Source organism: Oryx dammah, unplaced genomic scaffold (genome assembly GCF_014754425.2).
Source record: "Oryx dammah isolate SB20612 unplaced genomic scaffold, SCBI_Odam_1.1 HiC_scaffold_2, whole genome shotgun sequence".
Classification (NCBI taxonomy): Eukaryota; Metazoa; Chordata; class Mammalia; order Artiodactyla; family Bovidae; genus Oryx; species Oryx dammah.
In genome coordinates, this window is record NW_024070186.1 from 44646212 (window position 1) to 44664825 (window position 18614).

General features: G+C 38.2%; 1 protein-coding gene across 6 annotated transcripts in view; it reads left to right on the forward strand.

Moving 5' to 3' along the window:
• The window catches only part of MME (membrane metalloendopeptidase), a 108735-nt gene that overhangs the window by 39502 nt on the left and 50619 nt on the right, over positions 1 to 18614 (forward strand). For all 6 annotated transcript variants that reach the window (XM_040247303.1, XM_040247307.1, XM_040247300.1 and 3 more), the window contains exons 6-9: positions 64 to 159; positions 279 to 397; positions 2525 to 2590; positions 15538 to 15672. In XM_040247303.1, coding sequence (XP_040103237.1) covers positions 64 to 159; positions 279 to 397; positions 2525 to 2590; positions 15538 to 15672 — 416 coding nt within the window. The remainder of the gene's footprint in view (positions 1 to 63; positions 160 to 278; positions 398 to 2524; positions 2591 to 15537; positions 15673 to 18614) is intronic.

Below are 18614 nucleotides of genomic sequence, written 5' to 3' on the forward strand. Positions count from 1 at the left end.
ACTAGGAGTATGCCAAAATATGTATAGACTTCATAATATATTTATATTCATTATTTTTTAAAGCTGCTATTGAGAGCAGAGGCGGAGAACCTCTACTCAGACTGTTGCCAGATATATATGATTGGCCAGTGGCGCTAGAAAACTGGGAGCAAAAATATGGTAAGACAGTCTTCCCTTTAAAAAAAATTATTTCTGTATAAAATCTGTTATTATTATACTATAGTATCATATTAATGCATTAAGCATCTAATGATATACTTCATCTTTCATTTCTTTAGGTTCTTCTTGGACAGCTGAGAAATCTATTGCACAACTGAATTCTAAATATGGAAAAAAAGTCATTATTAATTTTTTTGTTGGCACTGATGATAAAAACTCTACGAATCATATAATTCATGTAAGTTTGTATGGCCAACAGCCAGAGTTATCTTTAAATTGTGATAAAACATTCACATGCATTGTTGTTATTGATATTTAGAAATAAGGCTATTCTTATTTGAATTGTAGGAACAAAGTGGTAATAAATTCAAGGACAGATACCTGGATTTCCAATTTTGAAACTGTTTTCTTGATGCTGTGTTTTAGACATTCAGCTCTCCTTTCTGCTATCTTTGTTTAGACAGTTCTCCCTTTATAAAAATAAATGATAAGAAATGAAAGACTTTAAGTCTCTCCTGTTTAGAAAAGGGGCTTCCCTGGTGGCTCAGTGGTAAAGAACCCACCTGCCAATACAGAAGACTTGAGTTTGATCCCTGGGGCAGGAAGATCCCCTGGAGAAGGGCATGGCAGCCCACTCCAGTATTCTTGGCTTGGGGAATCCCAGGGGCAGAGGAGCCTGGTGGACTACAGTCCACGGAGTCACAAAGAGCTGGACACAACTTAGTGACTAAACAACAACAATTTAGAAAAAGCACTGATTTCTCTGTGTGTTCATGAAAGGAGCATGGTCTAGTCTATATAAGTAATACAGGTTAGAAATCAGAAATTCCTAATTGACTCCAACAAGGTCATAAAAATGGGATTTTGAACATAATTTTGATGCTTGCTACATCTGTACTTTTTTTCCCAGTTAAAGTAAGCAAAATGTCATTCTTCTTAAAGGGCTTTATTTGATTTTTTTTAGAGTATAAACCATTCATTTAGGTTAACCTAAGACATCACCTAAGATGAGATTAGTACTTAATAAGTATGTTTGGAATGGAGTAAAACATTTACAGAGCTTTTCTTTAGTCTCCTGTAAAAGAAACTACCAAAAGTTACAGGTCACAGAAGCTTATGTATGTCACAGTTATATAAATCCTTATGGTCATTTTTATTAAAACCATGAAAACAATTGAACCTGACTCTTGTCTGCAGTGGATTCTCTCTGTCTTCCTAGAGTCTCTCCTTTGGCTGTGGAATGCCAGCATCCTGCTTGATCACCATATGAGGGTTGCTAAGGAGGCTCAGAAGGTTAGAGAAGGAACAGGACCCCTCCTGTGGGGATGTCTTCTGGTTCTTTCCCCGCCAGTCTTCTGGGTTCTGTTTCTTTTATATTGCCCTGTTTCTTTACACTGCTAGGATTCTCACTTCCACCCATAAATGCTCTAGTTTACTTTACCCACTTACCGTGCAGCATGTAGGAGGGAATCTCACAAAGCTGCGAGGATGTCTAGGAGCTTTCGCGAGGTATCCAGGGTGGAGTAGACGTGCTGGAGCAGAGATAGGTTACCTCTTTCATATGCTCAGCTGGTTCTGCTGATGTCCTGAGCGGGGCAGCTCTGAAGAGAACTGAAGAGGAGTCTCCTATGTCCTCTTAGGGTGTTGTGTGTGTGTGTTAGTTGCTCAGTCATGTCCGACTCTTTGTCATCTCATGGATTATAACCCACCAGGCTCCTCTTCTGTAGGGATTCTCCAGGCAAGAATACTAACACATTCCCTTCTCCATGGAATCTTCCCGACCCAGGGATTGAACCCCGATCTCCTGCATTGCAGGCAGATTCTTTACCAACTGAGCTACCAAGGAAGCCCCCTCTTAGGGTAGAGAGTCTCAAAAAAATCTCTGGCAAGATTTCTACTAGCTTAGAATTTCTTGAGTCACTATAGAGGTTTTCTACCTTTTATTTATTTATTATTTCCATTACAGTTAAGGGTAGGGGCAGAAGAAAACATCCAGCAAGGGAGTATATTAGAAACTCAGGGACCTGAAATGTCCTATAAAAGTATAAAACTCTCCAGCCCTAGATTCTAATGTGTATTTGTTTATCTCTCCCATTGTTATACATTAAACTCCTTCCCCATGTGGTTTTTGTGGGTTTAAGATTTCACTGGTTTCTCTCAAATATCTGTAATATGATCTTCCAGATTGTCTCACCTACCCATCAGTTTAACACTGAGAAGTATTATGGAAACCATTTCTTAATTGTATATTCACTCAGTGTTATCTTGTTATATAGAGCAAGAGCATTAAGATCTTGCTTACACATAGGTAGGCATGCTTATAATTTGTCAACTGAATATTTTCTTCTTTGTACATTTTTTATAGATTGACCAACCTCAACTTGGCCTGCCTTCCAGAGACTACTATGAATGCACTGCAGCATATAAAGAGGTAAAAACAAAAAACCAACAAAACTAAACTACATAATTTAAACTTAACCCTCTATCTTCTTCACTCAGGCAGATACTGAAAATCATACGTAATAGTGAGCTTCCTTTGACTGAGTATTCTCAACAGAACAAATGAAGATCTTTTAAGAAACAAATAAACTTGAAATTCCTTGTTTGTGTCTTGATTCTTAGTATTTAAGTCATGTGGCCCATTTTTAAAAGCCAATTTATTTACTTATTTATTTTTAACTTTTAATTTTATATTGGAGTATAGCCCATTAACAGTGGGCTATAGTTGTAATAGTTTCAGGTGAACAATGGAGGGGCTCAGCATACATATGTTGTTGTTCAGTCACTAAGCTCTGTCCTTCCCTTTGTGAAAGCCCTGTCCTACCCTTTGTGATCCCATGAACTGCAACACACCAGGCTTCCCTGTCCCTCACTATCTCCCACAATTTGCTTAAACTCATGTCCATTGAGTCGATGATGCCTTCCAACTATCTCATCCTCTGTCGCACTCCTCTCCTCCTGTCCTCAATCTTTTCCAGCATCAGGGTCTTTTCTGATGAGTCAGCTCTTCACATCAGGTAGCCAGAGTATTGGAGCTTCAGCTTCAGCATCAGTCATTCCAATGAATATTCAGGACTGATTTCCCTTAGGATTGACTGATTTGATCTTGCTGTCCAAGGGACTCCTAAGAGTCTTCTCTAGTACCACAGTTCAAAAACATCAATTCTTTGGCGCTTAGCTTTCTTTATGGTCCAACCCTCACATCCATACATGACTACTAGAAAAACTACAACTTTGACTATACGAACCTTTGTTGGCAAAATAATGTCTCTGCTTTTTAATACTCTGTCTAGATTTGTCATAGCTTTTTTTCCAAAGAGCAAGCGTCTTTTACTTTCATGGCTGTAGTCACAGTAATTTTGGAGCCCAAGAAAATAAAATCTGTTGTGTTTCCACTCTTTTCCCATCTGCTTGCCATGAAGTAATGGTGGACCAGATGCTATGATCTTCAGTTTTTGAATGTTAAGTTTTAAGTCAGTTCTTTTACTCTCCTCTTTCACCATCATTAAGAGGCTCTTTAGTTTTTCATTTTCTGCCATTAAAGTGGTGTCATCTGCATATTAGCAACCATATCATGATGTATCCATTCTCCCTGAAAAGCCAATTTTAAATGTCTTATTTTCTCTATAAATTCAAATGATTTAAAAAATGGACAGATGAATCATGGTCTAGGTCAGTGCCAGTGAAGACCGGGGAATGGTCCAATAAGAACATACATTGTACTCAGCACCATTCTTCTAGAGCCTTCCTATTTGACTTTCAGAGGGCTACCCACATAGGAGCATTGGGTTCAGACAAACCTTTGTGGCCACCTTCTGACTCTGTTCACACCCCACAACACTGCTTCTTATTGTCTCACAGCCTTGCCTTGCTCAAGCTGGTGTTGGTGTGCACTTGCTTGTTGATACAAAGGAACCACAGAAGATAAACTTAGCAGTGTAATGTATTAAGTATTTGGGGAAGGTTTGGTTCCATAAATGTTTTCTTTCCTAATTTGAGGCTCAGAAGTAAGTTTAGTTACCTTTTATTCTAAGGGGTCAGAGGTGGTGTGGCTGAAATTACTTCTTAATTAAAATGATTAACTCTATATGTTCATACTGAGTGTGCATTTTGCCTCATTATTAAGTTCAAAAGCCATGGAATAAATTCACTATGAAGTGAATTTATTTAAAGCCACTCTTTATGAGTGGCTACACAGCATTGAAATGAAGAAAAAGATATAAAAGTCCACAATTAATGTCACAGACAATCAAATGGGTGTGGGATATCTGAGTTCTTGACAATGCAGGTATCGTGAGGGTTGCAGTTGTTGGCTTTACAAGCTATCTAGCTGCTTCCTATTGCAGAGTTGAGGGTGATTGAAGAATTTTGGCTCATTATACTACATTTTCATTGTTATTAACTGGAATGTTTTTCAAATTTAGGATTTTATCTTAAAAACATACTAAATTTATCCAACCTTATAAAGATGTGTGAGGACTTCCCTGGTAACTCAGTGGCAAAAAATTTGCCTGCCAATCCAGGAGATGTCAGTTCAGTCCCTGGTCCAGGAAGATCCCCTGGAGAAGGAAATGGCTGCTCACTCCAGTATTCTTGCCTGGGAAACCCTGTGGACAGAGGAGTCTAGCAGGCTCCAGTCCATGGGAACTCAAGAGTCAGACATGACTTAGCAACTAAACAACAACTAAAAGGATACATATTTTTTGTATTTTAACATTCTTGGTATCAAGGTATACCTGGCAGTCAGTGTATACATGTAATGTGATAAAGTTTCCTTTTTGCATTTTTTTCTTTTGGAAAGGATCCTGTTGTTAAGAGGATGGTGTATTTGTGCATTTTGTATTCAATATTGTCTCATAATTAACAGAATGTCATAATCTAGGTCATAGGTTTGAGTCATAGAGAGGCATTTTGTTTAACCTGTGGCTAATTTAAAAAAATTTTTATATTAGTTGCCAAGATTTTATAAAAACTGAAGATTTTAATTGAGAATCCAGATCTCCTGATAAATTAGCAGGATTGGAAACCCTAGACCTACATCCGCATGTGGTTGTGGGACAGAGTTCTTTTATGGTTGTTCCTTCAGACAGGGCCTTTGTTCTCCAGACTTGGGCAGTCCTCATTGAGATAATTCATTGATTTTTATTGACTTTGTGGTTCCTCTAGACATTTGAGTTTGTAAATTAGTTGGGGTCTTGAAGCAAGAGAGAAGTTCATTTCCGTCTCCAGAGAGGTAGGAAGCTCTCTTCATGGGAATGGCCAGGAGCACTGTTTTCTTTGATCTATTGCTCTAATATCGACCTCCTCAAGTGTTTTATTTGTAGTCTGTTTAGTCAAAGTTGGTTCACCAATGCCCTGTTCACATTTCAGTTCATAGGAAAAAGAAAAGAGGTCGTGATAGACAAGCAATTTCTTGTTATGTAAGTGATGCAGAAGTTGTATACATTTCATTGCTTAGAATATTGTCATGTGGACACAGCTAAGTATCAGTGAGGCTGAGAAATGTAGTATTAAACAAGTGGCCATGTGTATGCCTTATTAAAATTTGGTTAATGGGAACAAGATTCTATTACTGAAAAGAGGAGCTCAGACCAAAGATATTTACATTTGGCAGCCTCTACTGCCCATTGCATCCACTGGTCGAAAAAATAATTATAGTCAAAATATTTATAGTCAAACAATGGGGTGGAAATTAAATCTGGAATTAGTAATGTGATTAGAGTTTATAAGTGAGAAATCCAAGGCCCAAAGGTTGTCAGTCTTTGTCAGAAGCCTCAGTCAACAATAGTAGAACCAGAGATAGAACTTTAGTCCCTATCTTCTGTTCATCCATTACATCATTCCAACTTCCTAAGGGTAGTATTCCATAGTAGCAGAATTCTTTACATGGACAAATGATTTAGAAAACTCAGTAGCACTAGCACTTTCAGCTAGAAAGGTATTATTAGCTCAGATTAGCTGCCCTCTCGTCATCTGGATAAGAGAAGCAAACACAGCATGCTGGGTGCCTTACCCCGCTTCCATAACTATGGCTATATGGTCACTGCACTCTTTCCTCCTAACCTCCAACCTCAGAATATGCCTCGGCTTAGTGCTCCAAGCTCCAAGCAACGTCCTTCCAGTTGCAAGGAGTCTGCATATAATATGGAATTCTTTTTTTTTTTTTATGAGATGAAATTCTGTCATCCTGAAAATGGGTAATTGCTAGAACATTTCTGTACTCTTCCCATCTTAAAATCCATTCTTTTGGAGTGTTAGGAGTAGGGGGAAGAGTATATAACTATGGAGACAATTCTAATTTTCTACTTATTTCCCTCATGATAATTGCTACTCTTTCCCAGTCATTACTACCTGTAATCCCTCACTCAGTTTCATCTGCATCCCCAGCCAGCTATCAAATAAAAGTTCATTCTAGTTTTTCCACTACTCTGCTATCTCTGAAAGAATTCTGTCCCTTCAAGTACTTTGTTTTTAGGGTTTTATCATTCATGGAGAAAACATAGTGAAAAGGATAGGGCAACAAAGTAACACTAGTAGAGACTTTATAAAGCTAGACTAAATCTCAATATCATTGTATCAGCATAACAATGGTTTTCATTGATTTTCTCACTTATATTCTTTTTTAATTCTTTCTACAATTTATTTGTTTTTAATTGGCAGATAATTGCTATACAGTACTGTGTTGGTTTCTGATATATATAACATGAAACAGCCATAGGTATACTTATGTCCCCTTCCTCTTGAACCTCCCTCCCACCCCCAACCCCATCCCACCTCTCTAGGTGGTTCACTTATATACTTTTATGTATGCTGTTTCCTTTGCCAGGAACACACACACATACACACGCGCGCGTGCCATCTGGCCAGCCCTCCTCTTTATCTCCTAATCCCTTTAATCTAAGTTTGAATTTTATTTACTCATGAAGGCCTTTCCTGGAGCTTTTGTCTAGGTGAAGAATATAAATGTTCTCATAGCATGCAGGTTTCTATATACTCTTTTTATTTAATGTCTCTTGCGGAATCTATGGATGAATGGTTGAAAGGGAAGATGTCAGGGAAGGCAGGAAAGGTGCTTTATCTTTGACTAGAGAAGACTGGCTTCTTTGTCTGTCACTCTAGCCAGTGATTTTCACACCGTGATATGGCATTTGGTTTGCAGATATGTCTCAGGGGCTGGGGAAGAGGAAGCATCCCTTTCTGACCAAAGGGACCCTAATTATAGATTGCCTTGATCAAATCATTACCTAAGGCCATCTCCCCCAGGTCTTTTTTGATCCCTCTTTCTAGGGAATCATCTTACAATTCTACAACCAGACTTCTTATGAGCAATGAAAACAGCACCTGTAATTACAAGGAGCTTCATTCCACTACACTGAAGTATTTGGGGGCTTCTGATATCCTAGGAATGGAATTTTTGTGTTCTAATATTTGTTTGGCATTCAAAATAGTAAAATGTGTCATTATACCACTAAGTGATGAAAATAGGTAATGCATTTTTTTTTTCAAGAACTATGTCTAACCTCCTTCCTTAAAACAAAACCTGTTTTTCTCTTGTTAAAAAAAAAAAAAAAACTCTCTGCTTTTCAAACTTGTGTGCTTTTATTCAGCAGTTTTGAATGTTATATTTTGAGAAATGCATATTGTATTCCTCTCGTTATTGTTCTGAACTTAAATACCTCAGTTCCTTTTTGTTTTCTGTACTTTCCCTCCTAAAGAGGGAATAGGCCTTAAAGGCAATAGCAACTCAAAGAAATATATTCTTGTAATTTTTACATGATAGTATCATATATTTTCATATTATATTTACTTATGCACAGACTTTAAGAGCTAAATGGGACATTAAAGAATTTAGTTCAACCCTTCATTTTAAAACTAAGAAAATAGAGACCCAAATAAGCAAAATGATTTGCTCAAGTCATGGATTAGAAGATCCATATGTCAGGAACATTAATTATATGCAATAGAAACATACTCTAACTTAAATTCTGTAAAAACTGTTTTCTGTTTGTTTGCCACACCTAACTGTAAAGTTCCAGGGATGAATCAAGCATGATTGGTTCCAGGGGTTCAACTGAACCATCTTAACTCTTTTTCCCATTCTCAAGGCTCTACTTTCTGCTGTGTTGGAGTCCTTTTCTAGCAGCCTATTTCTATTACAGCATCAGAGATAATCCTTGGCAGTTTTGCAATCTAGAGAAAAGAAATCCCATCTCTGTTATTGTCTCTCAATTTCTGAGGAAAGGGCTCTGATCCTGACTGAGCCACCTGCCCTTCTCTTGACCAAGCACTGTGTCCAGGGAACCAGACTCTCTGAATAGCTATTTGGTACTGTCAACCCATCTCAGTGGCTCAGGAAAGTAGATCCCTTGATTGACTGTCAATCCATCTCAATGGCTCAGGAAAGTAGACCCCTTCTCCACCAAGAAGAAAGAGAACAGAGGGTTCTGTTGTGAGAAGTTGTTGAGAAATAGCTACTGTGTAGCTCCCCTCATCATGATCCTGTCTTCTGATTCCCAACGAGTTTTACTTCTAGACGGTGAAATTTCTAAAAAAAGAAAAAAGCCTGGAGAGCAGCTCTCATTGAAAATAGTGAATTAAGCTGGCTTGTGTGAATGACACAAGGTGCCAAACTAGACAAACACTGTCTTTTTCCAAGAGTTTATAGTGTAAAACTGATAACACAGCGTCTCTCTGGCCACATATTAGGTAAAATGCTACATAGACATCTGTGTAGACACTGAACAAATATATACATTTATTTAAAAAATTGGGATTTAATTGTGCTCTCAAAATGGGTTCATTAAGGAGCCACTCATGCTGGAAGTCTCTTGCTGGAGAGATAGAACTTTATTTCAGAGGTATTCTGATTATCTGAAGACATCACTTAATGACACACTGCTACCTCAGAGGACAGAAGTAATGAGATTTGAAACAACTCTATCCTGTACAAGAGTATACATTTTTCTATGCTAGGAAAACAATATGAGAGATATCCACTGCCCATAAAAAATAATCATCCCATTCACAGAATTTTAAAATGGAACCAACCAGCTACTTCGTTTGAGAAAGTGCTTGCATACGATTCACTGAAAGGAATAGCAACCTTAATTTTCTTGAAAAATCACACCTTCAGAAGAGTTTTTAAACTCTATTTGGGAGAATGGAATTGGTTTCAAATCTTCTCTTTCTCTACCTCCTTAGTGTTGCAAGGCTAATTGTTATCTTGTCCTCCTTCATAAGGAAATTTACAGGTTAGGTAACCAACATATTGGAGCATAATTAGATTGTAGCTATGTTTATGTTCTATGTTTGTCTGAGAAGGTAGAATAAGCTGCAAGAGTGGTTTCTGAATGTTCGGACCACTTTGTATGTGCCAGAGACAGTGATCTGTGTAGCCACACCTTCATGTATACATTCTTAAAAATTCATTTTACTTGTTTATGCATTAACAAAACATCTGAATAGAGCATTTCAGGGCTAAAATAAAAGTGAGAAAATCTCTCATCTAGTTAATGAAAGCCTGAGGAGGTAGCAAAGGAGTTGAGATTAGAAGCTGTATAGTATATTGCTATGAGGCATGGCAGGGTAGGAAGAAGAGTTGAGAGTTATGAAGAAATTTAGAGCAGTTAGAAAAAATGATGTTCATTAAAAAAAAAAGGTAAAAAGGAAACACTTTAGGGATGAAGACAGAGGACTTAGAATATGGCTGAGATGGTTAGAAGCCAAAAAGAGATGATCCAAGGCTTGTGTACTGAATAAGAGAAATCACACTCCAGGGAAATTATCTAAGCTGTACCTACTCTGGAAATAGCACAAACTGAGATTTTCAGTCCTTTAGATGAGCAGGTTTTAGAACTTGGGTAAAGCAGAGAGGATTTTGTTTGCCTGCTTAACCAAAATGCAAGCTCAAAGAAATTGCTCTGGACTTGGACTACGATTAGGAGGCTGATGACACAGTGAGGGAAATTTACTCAGTATACTTACAATTCAACTATATTTTTATTGAGCTTCTACTATGTGATAGATACTCCTCTGGACAGGAAGGATATCAAGGAAACAATGTAGAAATGGTCTTTAATTCACATAGAATTCTCATGTTCTAAAAAGAGGAGATAGATGATAAAAAATAATTTAAGGAAATAGGTGAATGGAGGCAGTGTTATAAAAGGTGAATGACTGGCGTTCCGGATCAGTGGATAATTTAGATGTGATTTGGATTGGTTTTTTTAAAAGGATTGCTCTGACTGCTGCTTGGTTGACTTGATAAAACATATCCTGCAAGGGAAACTGCTGACCTCATTTTGTTCTTTCTGGGCATCAGGTGACTAATAGTCAGGCGGTTTCACCCAAGTATCTCTATTTAACAAAACATAAAGGAGCTTTTGAACTTGGGACTTAGTGGATATGTCAAGGGAAATTTTTTAGATCAACTGAACTCAGTTTGTGAAAAGAAGTACATGCACCTTCCCAAACATAAGCAACAAACCTTAGAAGTTACACAATAAATTCTCATGTGAATCTGCAGGTGCTCTCATTAATAACCTGACAAAAGCCTCTGGCCATCCCCATGTTTGTCCACAGTGGATTCTCTTGTGTCCTATGTTTCTCCTGTTTCTGAGTCCTGCTAGCCTCTGGGGACTTTCTCACTTCCTGTCTCCAGGAATCGCTGGGTGATTCTGTATGTCTGTATCCATCTTTGGGGAGCAAGCCTCTGTGTTCTGGCAGCTGCATGATCCCTGACATGCTTTGTTAAGTGGAAAAAATTTCATAGTCTTCTGAGAGGAAACATATCTCTCCTGGTGGGGGCCCTGTGTGTTCCCTCACGAAACATCCCGTGTAACACTACTGAATGACACCCCTGGCATCAGTGGCTAGGAATAAGACAGTTCTGTGACTTTTCAGTTGCTTAATGCTCCACATAATAACTGGGAAAGGGAAGGGCAGAAAATTGCTAAGACTGAGGTGACCGGGAAATGGAACCTCTGGTCCATGGTTGTTGGCATACCAAGGTGCACAGATATTGGGCAGTATTTCCAGAGTGCTGTCTGTTCCTCCCTGGGACTTGCTGTTACTTATTAACAAAGCTGCTACGTGTGAAGGACAATAGTTGAATGACATTGCTCTCTTGCTCTTTGGCAACTCCAGCAAATAGCAGCTTTTTTTTTAAGCAAAAGGAATCCAATTTCTGAGCAGAGCCAACATATAAATATTATTGCCTGGTCCCACAAATTAAAGAATTCGAGTAACAGTTCCTGGTGTTAGGGATTGGTAAATATCTCAGCAATAGTGTATAACTTAAAAACTCACAAAACGGCTATTGTGGATTTTACCCAACCATTTAAAACCAATTATCATCTTCGAACTTGCTATTACAAGAACTGGGATTTCTAATGTTTTATTGTTAAAGGAAAGACTACATAGATATTTAGGTTTTTTGTTTTCTGTGTGTGTTTTTTTTTTTTTGGCATGTCAAGGATTCACTGTATCAAATCTTCAACCAGGCTATCTTACGACTGTCAAAGAAGATAGCTGCCTCTCACCCTTGTCCTAATATCTAGCTGCTCTATTAGTGACAGAAAATAAAAATTAAATTTTTGATTTAAAAAATATTCTGGCTAATATACTGTTTAAGGTTAAAATATGTGTTGATCACTTTCTCCCCAAATTATAATTGGTATTATTTGGCATTTTACATACCTAGAAGTATCTCAAGGAAGAAAATTAATATTTTAAGGTAGAATCATATCTTGTAGAAAAGACTTTTTAAAGATTTTTTTTTTTTTTCTGGACTGTGGTGAGTCTGTGGCCGTATGAGACTTTCCCTAGTTGTGGCGAGCGGGGGCTGCTCTTTGTTGCAGCGTGGTGGCTTCTCTTGTTGTGGAGCACAGGCTCTAGGTGCTGCAGGCTTTGGTAGCGCAGTGCAGGGGCTCAGTAGTTGTGGTCTGAGGGCTCTAGAGCACAGGCTCAGTAGTTGTGGCACACAGGCTTAGCTATTCTGTGACATATGGGATCTTCCTGAACCGAGGATCAAACCGGTGTCCCTTGCATTGCAGGGTGGATTTTTAACCACTGGGCTACCAGGGAAACCTCTCTTGTAAAAAGGATTTAACAGCAGCAGTAAGCCTGGGTTTTGACAGCTACTGGATAAATTTGGAATCCAAAGATGATAACATCAAGATACTATGACATCTATCTTAATTCAGCTGACTCAAATTTGTTCCTTTTTACAGCTGAGTAACATTCCATTGTCGGCTTCCCAGGTGACTCAGTAGGAAAGAATCTGCCTGCCACTGAAGGAGACCCAGGAGCTGTAGGTTCAACCCTGGGTCAGGAAGATCCCCTGGAGGGGGAGATGGCAACCCACTCCAGTATTCTTACCTAGAAAATCCCATGGACAGAGAAGCCTGGCAGGCTGCAGTCCATGGGGGGTCACAAAGAGTGAGACACAACTGAGTGACTGAGCATGCAATATTCCTTTGTACATATGTGCCACAACTTCTTTATCCAGTTAGCTATCAGTAGACATCTAGGTTGCTTCCATGTCCTGGCTATTGTAGGTAGTGTTGTGATGAACACTTTGGGATATATGTGTCTTTTTGAATTATGGTTTCTCAGAATCTATGCCCAATAGTGGGATTACTGGGTCATATGGCAGTTTTATTCCTAGTTTTTGAAGGAAATCTCCAAAGAGAAAAACAAATACCATAATAACGCATATATATGGAATCTAGAAAAAAATGGTACTGATGAACTTATTTGCAGGGCAGGAATAGAGATGCATATGTTGATAACTGACTTGTGGACACAGTGGAAGAAGGAGAGAGTGGGATACATTGACAGTAGCATTGAAATACATACATTACCATGTATAAAACAGCGAGTGGGAAGCTGCTGTATAACACAGGGAGCTCAGCCTGGTGCTCTGTGATGACCTAGAGGGGTGGGATGGGGGTGGTGATGGGTGGAAGGCTCAAGAGGGAAGGGATATATATATATATATATATACACACACACACTTATGGCTGATTCATGTTGTATGGCAAAAACTAATACAACATTGTAAAGCAATTATCCTCCAATTTAAAAAAAAAAAAACAAACGGATACTGAAACATGTGTTAAACAGTCACACTGTAAAATTTTGCCAGGTAATGGAGCTCATTAAAGGAAAGAGTGTATTCTGTGTTAACTGTATTTAATATTCAAGCATCCCAGAAGTCCATGATATCATATACTTCTAGCTTTCTGGGAAACTTTACCAGTTCAGCAGGTTGGAAGCATTGTACAAAGTTCTTGTGCTTGCCAAGTTCTGTAGCCTTTAAATACATCTTTAGGGATGAAGACACTGGAGCAACACCATTGCAGAGTCAATGAAATGGAGGAGAGCACTCTTGCTATTGTTTTCTCACCTCATTAACAAAAAAGCATCCTATAGTGTACCAAAAATCTTAGAGATTGATACTGGAAAATTCAAATTACCATTTCTTTGTAGTCAGTAGTAATTCCCTGCTGAATGCAGATGAATTTATATGATTTGAAATACAGTTAATTCAAAACACCGCATGCTTGTACTTCGGAATAGTTGGTCCCATTAGGTATGAACTCAGACATGTTTGTTTTCTTCAAAGTGAAACAAGAATTCTGATTACGTTTTAAGAGGAAAAGAATGAAGTTGGCAGGACTATACATAAAAACATCCTTTTATCCCTGTTACCTTAGTGATTAAGTGTTTAATACAGAAACAGATGAAATTTTTATTGAACAGCAGATCCAGGATAGAGATGCTAGTTAGACAGCCTCCTAATTGCAGGGTATCCTTGGAAGAGAGAGCCTTCTCTCTCTCTCTGTCTAAGTAAACAGGAAATTGTTTACTTAGCATTTAATAATGGTCATGGAATACCAGTATCTAAATGTTACTTAAAGATGTCCTCTTGAATTTCAAATTAATAACAGCTTACATTTTGCTTAGGTTCTTATTTGATAAAATATTTCCATTTCCCTACAAATTTTTTGTGTGATCCTCTTGAGTCACTATGAATTTAAATGTGCCTTTTCCTTCAAAGTGACAAGAAGGATGCCCCTTTCACTGATAATCAGTAGGGTTATAAAACCCCCTGGAAACTATGAAAGGGTTAAGTACTCTGCAGCTTTTCTTCATATTTATCCTGTGTGGACATATATTTGAAGCTCAGAACCACCCATTGATCCCAAACGTGTGGTATGGCCTTCCTAATTTGTCTAGTTGCTGTTGTGTTCGATTTTTTTTTTTTTTTGCTACCTCATGGACTGCAGCCCATCAGGCTCTTCCATCCATGGGATTTCCCAGGCAAGAATATTAGAGTGGATTGCCATTTCCTCCTCTAGGGGATCTTCCTGACCCAGAGATTGAACCCTAGTCTCCTTCATTGGCAAGTGGATTCTTTACCACTGAGCCACCAGGGAAGCCCTTCCCAAACTGATGCTGCAACTTGAAATTTTGAGTAAATTTTAATGTGGGACTTCAAATTTTGAGTAAATTTTAAGTTATTTAAACTGCTGATAGATAATAACTAAATAGCAATGGGCTGAGATTTATGAAAATGTTATTCAATTTCCTGGGTTCAGTGCCAGTCAGAACTTGAATAAGGGATTTATATATTCTGTAAAAGGTCAATAACATAACTAGGTTATAGCTTATCTTCATACAGTTAAATGTGTGTGAAGAGAAAATGGAAAAATTTGAGTTCTTGGAAGAAAGCTGACAGTCAAAATGGCATATTAGAAATTTCACAGTAATAAGAACCAGCTATGGAATTAACTAAAGCCCACAGATTCGTCTTGGAGGAGCTCATGGGAAAACAGGCTCATTTTAAAAAAAAAATACTGTTTGGCTAGAGGAGACGATTAAAAGATGTCTTGATAATGTGATATGCTTGTGGCCATCTCTTCATGGATAGTTGAAAAAAAACATTTATATGAGCAGAGAAAACCTGATAAAAGGAAATTTGGCAAAAGAATGTATTTTTAAGAAAAAAATACTAGTTTACTGCTTACCAAGTGTTTTGCGAGTGTTTTATTAAAGCAGTATAACTTGATTAAAAGTTGAAGATTATAAAATCTCCATAACCAAATGGTTTTAAATGACTTAGTACTTTTAGAGCGATCCCTCATTGTTCTGTTCTAATTCAAAGGTACATTGAGAATCTGTTACGATTCAAAGATGCACTGAGTTTGAGAATCTGTGCAGGTCATTTCTTTTAAGATTCAGAAGCGAATTTCTATTTTGTGCTTCATCTGTTACCAAAAATGAATATTGAATTGAAAATAAATTTTAATTTTAAGTGCCATGATGAATATTTAGAAGGTTCTTCAGTAATGTACTGTTATTTATTTCTTGCAGGCTTGTACGGCATATGTGGATTTTATGATTTCTGTGGCCAAATTGATTCGTCAGGAAAGAGGACTGCCCATAAATGAAAGCCAGCTTTCTTTAGAAATGAATAAAGTTATGGATTTGGAAAAAGAAATTGCCAATGTAAAACACATATTCTCTGATACAATGAATAATGTCAACTGCTTTTTATTTCTTTCTCCTCTCTATCATATTTTAAGGGTAAAATGTACAACTCCTCAACCAAGTGATAAAAATGTACAGCTCCGTAATGGATCATTGACTTCAAGAGGACCTTTGAAACTAGAGTTTTTCAGTAAACCAAGTTCCAGACATCCAGGAGACATACTAATTTTGACAAATATTAAACTAGATTTGTTTAATGACCTATTATAACTGGAGCACGTCAAGATCTTAACTATTTACAGTCACACTGTTGTTGAGATGCCCTTGAGATTCAGGACACATGTGATGACTATTCAGCAAAGCTGTTTTAATTTTAATGTTTACAATTTTGCTTTATTTTAAAGTTTTAAAATTTAAGGTGACCACAGAAATTGTCTCTATCCCTTTGCTAAGAAGTATTAGCCTCTTAACATGGCCACACTACTGTATGAAATTCACTGAGTTCAGACTGTCAGGCTGCTTATTAGCCCAGGGGAGATCTGACAGGAGGAGTTTAGCAGCAAAGCCAAAGGGGTCTGTTGCTGAGATTCCTCTGGTTCTGGGTCAGCCCGTAGAAGCTGAGTTGGCACATTCTGTTTTGACGTTCCTCTGATAGGATCTGCAGTCTCAAGCAAGTGAACTCTCTAAACAGCATCCAGGTTATTGACTGATCTCATAGTCAGTTTCAGTCTAGGATCCACAGAGCTGTGACATTGCCACCAGCAACCTACAGTCCTAAATCCCCATCTGCTTGGCAGTTGGCCATCAGAATCTTGAAAATGAAAGAGCTTTGAGGGCAATTTTAGCTTTCCTGGGGCCGCATGAAATTAAAAGTCTAGAATCAGAACCAGACATTGGTTGGAGCTGCAGCTGGATGAATGGCAGTTTGATAGGTTACATGTGGTTCTGTGTTGGAAACAGAATTCTTAGATAAGCATAGTTTATTACCCTGGGTTTTTACCACTTGTACCTTATCAGACTGTGTGCTCCTTTGATCAGCCTCAGCTCTGTAATAGTCGTATCTTACTTCAAAATTCTTTGTGTCTCTAACAATGTCTGGCATATCACTGCAGGCAGATGTTACAAACATAATCTTTAAGTAGTTGTTGTTCAGTTACTCAGTCATATCCAACTCTTTGTGACCCAAAGGACTACAGCATACCAGGCTTCTTCTCTCTCATTCACTATCTCAGGAATGATAGTTTGCTCAAACTCATGTCCATTGAGTCAGTGATGCCATCCAACCACCTGATCCTCTGTTACCCCCTTCTCCTCTTGCCCTCAGTCTTTCGCAACATCAGGGTCTTTTTCAATGAGTCAGCCCTTCGCATCAGGTGGCCTAAGTATTGGAGTTTCAGCTTTAGCATCAGTTCTTCCAGTGAATATTCAGGGTTGATTCTTTAGGATTGACTGGTTTGATCTCCTTGCTGTCAAAGGAACTCTCAAGTCTTCTCCAGCACCATAGTTTGAAACTATCAATTCTTTGGCACTCAGCCTTCTTTATGGTCCAACTCTCACATCCATACATGATTACTGGAAAAACCATAGCTTTGACTATACGAACCTTTGTCAGCAAAGTGATCGCTCTGCTTTTTAATACATATACTTTCTAGGCTTATCTAGCTTTTCTTCCAGGGAGCAAGCGTCTTTTAATTTCATGGTTGCAGTCACCATCTGCAGTGATTTTGGAGCCCCAGAAAATAAAGTCTGTCACTGTTTCCATTGTTTCCTCATCTATTTGCCATGAAGTGATGGGACCAGATGCCATTTTTTTTTGAGTGTTGAGTTTTAAGCCAGCTGTTTTGCTCTCTTTCATCTTCATCAAGGGTCTCTTAAGTTTCTCTTTACTTTCTGCCATTAGGGTAGTGTCATCTGCTATCTTAGGTTATTTATATTTCTCCTGGCAATCTTGATTCCAGCTTGAGCTTCATCCAGCCTGGCATTTTGTATCACATACTCAGCATAGAAATTAAATAATCAGGATAACAATATACAGCCTTGACATAATCCTTTCCCAGTTTTGAACTGGTTGTTGTTTCATATCCAGTTCTAACTGTTGCTTCTTGACCTACATACAAGCTTCTCAGGAGGCAGGCAATGTGGTCTGGTATTCCCACCTCTTTAAGAATTTTCCACAGTTTGTCGTGACTCGTACAGTAAAAGGCTTTAGTGTAATCAATGAAGCACAAGTAGACTTTTTTCTGGAATTCTCTTGCTTTTTCTATGGTCCAACAGATGTTGGCAATTTGATCTCTGATTCCTCTACCTTTTCTAAATCCAGCTTGTATATTTGGAAGTTCTCAGTTCACCTTTTGTTGATAACTAGCTTAAAGGATTTTGAGCTTTACTTTGCTAGCAAGTGAAATGAGAGCAATTGTGAGGTTTGAACATTCTTTGGCATTGCCCTTCTTTGGGACTGGAATGAAAATTGGCCTTTTCTAGGCCTGTGGCTGCTGCTGAGTTTTCCAAATTTGCTGGCATGTTGAGCACAGCACTTTAATGGCATAGTTTTTAGGATGTGAAATAGCTCAGCTGGAATTCCATCACCTCCACTAGCTTTGTATTTGACTTCACACTCCATGATGTCTGGCTCTAAGTGAGTGACCAGACCATTGTGGTTACCTGTGTCATTAAGACTTTTTGGTACAGCTCTTCTGTGTATTCTTGCCATCTCTTCTTAATATCTTCTGCTTCTGTTAAGTCCATATTGTTTCTCTCCTGTATTGTGCCCATCTTGGCATGAAATGTTCCCTTGATATCTAATTTTCTTGAAGAGATCCCTAGTCTTTCCCATTCTATTGATTTCCTCTATTTCTTTGCTTTGTTCACTTAGAAAGGCTTTCTTACTTCTCTTTGCTATTCTTTGGAACTCTGCATTCAAATGGTATATCTTTCCTTTTCTCCTTTGCCTTTCACTTTTC